The sequence below is a fragment of the Neolamprologus brichardi genome, chromosome 18, assembly GCF_056152115.1.
Source record: "Neolamprologus brichardi isolate AB-2024 chromosome 18, ASM5615211v1, whole genome shotgun sequence".
Taxonomy (NCBI): Eukaryota; Metazoa; Chordata; class Actinopteri; order Cichliformes; family Cichlidae; genus Neolamprologus; species Neolamprologus brichardi.
The window spans coordinates 3,363,446-3,368,890 of NC_142121.1; the positions used below are offsets into that span (position 1 = coordinate 3,363,446).

Below are 5,445 nucleotides of genomic sequence, written 5' to 3' on the forward strand. Positions count from 1 at the left end.
CATTTTTGACACAGAGCAGCTTTAATTCTGACATGTTGGATTTTCTCACATGAACTGCTCGCTTCCAGCTCTTTCACACCATCTTTGTTGGACTCTGTTGGACTTGGTTGTTGCAAAGCTCTATTTTTAACAGCAGGCATGGACAGTTTGTGTTCCTACGAAGCTGCTGGAGCTGATTGAGGCCACTCAGTACAACACTGATGATTCCAGCAGACATGCCACAGCACATTTCAGAAGCATCCCTGAAGCATCTCTTTGCTCTGCACCACTAAAAATAACTCTGGCTCTATTTTTTACAGAAGCTCCATCAAGCTGCAGAAAACAGAGGAAAATGTGCAAAACAGAAGAAACAGCAAAGGAAATCCTGTCAGTGTTGAAAATAGAAGAGCCTGTGCAGACCAACATGTTTCTCTTCTAAAATACACCAGGTGTGGTTTGAAGGACGCAACAAAACCACATCAGAAAGACATCAGAGACTCATCACATCACTCGCTGGATTCACTGGATTATTTTTCTCTCAACATTATTTGGAACAAAGAAAACAAACTTGACTGGTTTGTGTCATTGTGGTGCTGCATGGCCCACTTTCTCCTGAGATTCAGTTCACAGACACATGTTCTGATAGTTTTCTTCAGAATTTGCTGCTATAATTCAAAATTGATTGTGTGATTAATGATGGTGAGCCAGATGGGCCAAACCATGATACTATCAGCAGATGTTTCATTGTAGTGGTGGCATCATTGATGGGATAAATGGACTGGTGCTTATATAGTGATTTTCTATTTTCATGTGGACTAAAGTAGTGGACTGACCAACAGACTGACACATCAGAGCCGTGCTGCTAGTGTGGCTAAAAGAAAAGAGAAGAAGAGACAGTCATGTTGATATGAACATTAGAGAAACACATCATGGAGCTGAAATATGATCCTGCTTCCTCATTTGGACTCATTCACCTCAGCTGACACGTTCAACAGCAGACAGGTTTTTGTAGCAGTCTTTCTCACTGTGGGAGGACGAGGCTACCTTATCTTTGGCTCTGGAACTAAACTGTCTGTAACAGGTAAGAACAAACATTTATTTTCCTTCAGTTGTTTTATTGTAGAAGCTGAAAATGTGTTTAAAGTCAGTTTCTGCTGCTTCAGGCTTTACATGTTAGTTTTTCATCATTAGTAGAGAATTCATCTGCAGCCATTGTTACAGAAGAAAAGCTCAATAATCTCTGAAAACATGTTGAAATCTCACTGAACAACTAAAGTTATTCTTTATTTCTGCAAATATTAGTGATGTTACAAATATTTAGGTTTTGATCCTCTCAGTGATTCTGCTGGTTTTTAACACAAGATCATATTTGATGTTAAAATTAATGTTGTAGTAGTAAATTTGTAAATATAAATATTCCTGAACTGAAAATGTAGGCGTTTTTCAATAATTGTCAAACATACATTTTTTTGGTTGAAATAGTCTTGAATATATTAATTATTATATAATATATTAATTCATGTAAAAAATGTGATTTAAAAAAATTAGGATAAAATATGATATTGTTACAGTTATGCTTGTATTTCTTAGTCATCTTATGTGTGACTCTTAATAACAAATGACAAAAAAAAAACATTTTTTAAAGTATTTAAAAGTGTATATAATTTTTCACATTCTTTATATTTTATATCATAAAGACTGGTGAATTCATTCATTTACTCCATAAGAAATTTGGGATTAATTGCAATTAAATGTGTGCAAAGATATTTTCACATAAAACTAGTAAAATCAAATAACATGCTCTTCTAATTATTGCAATATCATATTTCAGAATTATGAAGTCTGTAAAAGTCTGTAAAAGAAGTATGTTATTTATTTGAAAATATCATTTTAATTGTATAAAGGCCAATATATATGTATATATATATATATATATATATATATATATATATATATATATATATATATATATATATATATATATATATATATATATATATTATATTTGTATATGTGCTGCTTGTTGCTGCTGTCAAACTTCAGATGAGCAGGTAGTGAAGCCCGTGGTGAGCGTGTACCCAGCAGCATCCAGAGCCCACCTGCAGAGGAACAGCTCCCTGCTGTGTGTGGCCTCAGCCATGTTTCCTCCTCTGGTCCAGTTCTCCTGGAAAAGACAGAAGAAGAACGGCGGAGAACCGGTGGAGCTGCCCCCTGCTGAGGGAGAGCAGCTGGAGCTCAGAGAGTCGGGACGTACCATTGCCATCAGGATGGTTGATCGTGATGTTTTTGACACCTACATGTACAGCTGTTCGGTGAAGCACGAGGGGGGCACAGTGGAGGCCCAAACACAACAAGGTAATGAAGGCTTGGTGACTGTGTTGAGCAGTGATTCAGCTTCATGTGGAGATGCTGTCAAAGAGAGCAGAGCAGCAGAGGACTGACATTTCTCACTGCAGCTCCAAACATTTGACTCCTTTTCTGTTTCAGAGCTTCCAGCTCTTCCTTTTACACACGAGGTGAAGCTGCTCTGCCTGCTGTACACAGTGCTGATAGTGAAGAGTCTGGTGTACTGCTGTGGACTCTCTCTGCTGATGATGCTCACAAACAAGGGAGCGTCCACCAACTGCACACATGCTGACTGACTGTTTCCTGCTCGCCTTTTCTCACCATCAGATCTCATCAATTCATCTCATTCATCACTTTGATCAGTGTTCACAAATGTTAGTTATGATGTGTTGTGCTTATTTTGCCTTTTTCTTCAACAGTTAGAAGATCATCTGAAATAAATCCATCTTTACATGTATTGTTGCTCTGAGTTAGAATTCTTTTTGTACTTATTGTGACTTTTATTGTAATAACAAAAATCATCAGGAATATTTTTATCACAAGTTTTCAGTTTGATGTGTTTGTAAAAGTTTAGATTCTTTATGTGAAGATTTCTTTTTACATCTCTGCAGAAAAACTCAGCTGATGCATTCAGATCCCACCATAACAAAATAACAGTGTAGTTATTTGTCTGAAGTAAAAATAAAGATTTGGATTTTAAGAATGCATTTCTCATTTCTTCTGTGATACATAACCTGTGTGACTGCAGCATTCACAGATCATAAACTTGCTCTCCTGCAGCAGACGGGCTGTGTGGCTTTCTGCTCTGCAGCCTCCACACCGTTAGCTGTGGCTTTTCACTTTAATAACACAATGACAGTTACAAGCATGAACTCTGCTGAAAGTTGTTCAGGAAGCATCTGTGTTCATGTGTGTGAGAGAAACAAAGTGTGAACTCAGAGCTGTTACAGAGTTGATGTTTAGTACGATCACAAAAGACAAATACAAGATGAAGTCTAAACATTAAATCCCACAGAACTCAAGTTGAACCGTTATGATTTAAAAACACTGAAAAAGTGAATAAATTAAGAAAACATTTGTAAAAACAATTTCACAAAACACCATCAGTTCAGATGGATATTGAGCATCTTTCTCACTTTTTCTAATAATTATAAATATGTAAAATGTTTAATCAAAATGTGTCATTGATTAATCAGCTTAATTATTCAGACTAGTTCAATTTATACAAATAATATAATTGAGTTAAAAATTGAAATAAAAACATAATTATTATAATTAAGACCAGCACAGAGAAACAAACTCAAACAAAGAACATTCATCAATTTGATGATTTAACCAGTGATGAATATTTATTAAGTTCACGCTGTGCTATAAATTCTGTTGATATTAATATTAAGATTTAACCCTCATAATGTCGTCCCGATTTCCATACACCTGTGGTCCTCAGGGTCAGAAATGTCCCCACTTCATTTGAGTGTTTTTTAAAATATAAAGTATAAATTGTCAATGTGTAAAAAACTACATTAAATGATCAGTTATTGTGATTATTGTTTCACAACCAGAGTCGGTCGCTTTAACAGATGATCACAATCAGATTAAGGCAGTGGTAAAATCTTGCTTCTTTCAGCTCAGGCAGCTGCAAAAATAAAGCCAATTCTTTCACGGCAGCACTTTGAGACAGTGATCCTCGCCTTTGTTAGCACTCGGCTGGATTACTGTAATGCACTTTATATTGGGCTCAGCGCATCATATATTAGTCATCTACAGAGGAGGCAAAATGCCGCAGCTCGTCTTTTAACTGGCACTCGAAAGTTTGAGCACATTTCCCTGTTTTAGCTTCACTTCACTGGCTGCCCATTTCTTCTAGGACTCATTTTAAAATTCTTTTATTTACTTTTAAAGCTCTCCATGGCCTCGCCCCATCTTATCTCTCTGAGCTGCTACAGCCTCATACACCCACCCGCTCTCTCAGGTCAGCTGATCAGCTGCTCCTGCATGTACCCAGGACTGGGCGTAAACTTTGTGATCGTGCTTTTGCTGTAGCAGCTCCAAAACTGTGGAACGAGCTTCCTTTAGAGATCAGACAGGCCACTTCTTTATCTGTTTTTAAGTCACTCTTGAAAACCCACCTCTTTACCCTGACCTTTGACACCACGTGAGATGTTGGTTTTTATTTTTATCTTTATTTCAGTTGTTTTTAGGAGATTCGATGCTGTTTTATCTTGTTTTTGTTTTAATATAGGGCTGTTTGAATTTCATGTTTTATGTGTTTTATTTATTTATTTTGCTGTTTTCTGTTATTCTATTGTTTTAACTTATTCTCTGTACAGCACTTTGTTCCTGTGCTGGGTATTTTAAAGTGCTTTATAAATAAAATTGGATTGGATCACAGACGGGTTTATGTCAAAGTTAATGTAGGAAGCTGTTTTTAAACTACTTCAAGTTTTTTACTGGCAGCAAATAATCACGTTTTCCTTTGGGCTCCAAAATGACCCCGTCTGCTTTGACTATTTCTAAATGAAAGGTATAAAATATCATCCATCTCTGTGTTTCAAGGTTTAATTCAACTTTATTCCAACTCATTGCCTGACAGTTTCCTGTATTTTGGCATGGTAGGAACAGCAGGGCATGGGTCTGAGTGAAGGCAAACTTTCATGAGGACAAAGGCGTGTCCATATTTGACACAAGTGCAGGAGGATAAATTATCAATTCGCTGAACTTTAGTGATGCTTTTAAAGAATCTGTGATTTTAAAATCTTAAATGCAAATATAAAATCTGATGAGATTTATTCCACAGATTTGTGTTTTATGTCAGGGTAAATAATCTATAACTTAAGTGATTTACTATGAAGTGAAAAAGACAAAATATGAAACAGATGTTGTCATCGAGGAGTGGACTCAGGCGCAGACAAAACTCAGACGCTCGATGGTGAAGAATTAAGTGAAGTTTATTACAGGAGGTTCGGTGTGACGACAACGAGTGATGAAAACAAACATGAACTAAAAATCGTCTCTGAGGTAAATGACTAATTTACAAGGTATCACGTATCACACCACGCTGTGAGACGCTGTCAGCAGCACTGAAGGAAAACACTATGAACAGTGTTGAGACGACACCAG

At 36.6% G+C, this 5,445-nt stretch overlaps 1 protein-coding gene across 3 annotated transcripts; it reads left to right on the forward strand.

The window, feature by feature from the left end:
- Positions 1-921: 921 nt before the first annotated feature.
- Positions 922-2,621, forward strand: LOC148097320 (immunoglobulin lambda-1 light chain-like). Of its 3 annotated transcripts, none has more exons than XM_087831977.1 (3): positions 922-1,060; positions 2,023-2,405; positions 2,469-2,621. In XM_087831977.1, the coding sequence occupies exons 1-3, from the start codon at positions 922-924 to the stop codon at positions 2,619-2,621; spliced, it is 675 nt and encodes a 224-aa protein (XP_087688103.1). The 3 variants fall into 3 exon arrangements, with proteins under 3 accessions (XP_087688103.1, XP_087688104.1, XP_087688105.1); XM_087831978.1 differs by having other exon boundaries at positions 2,023-2,334; positions 2,467-2,621; XM_087831979.1 differs by lacking the exon at positions 922-1,060 and having other exon boundaries at positions 2,118-2,364; positions 2,476-2,621.
- The last annotated feature ends 2,824 nt before the right edge of the window (positions 2,622-5,445 follow it).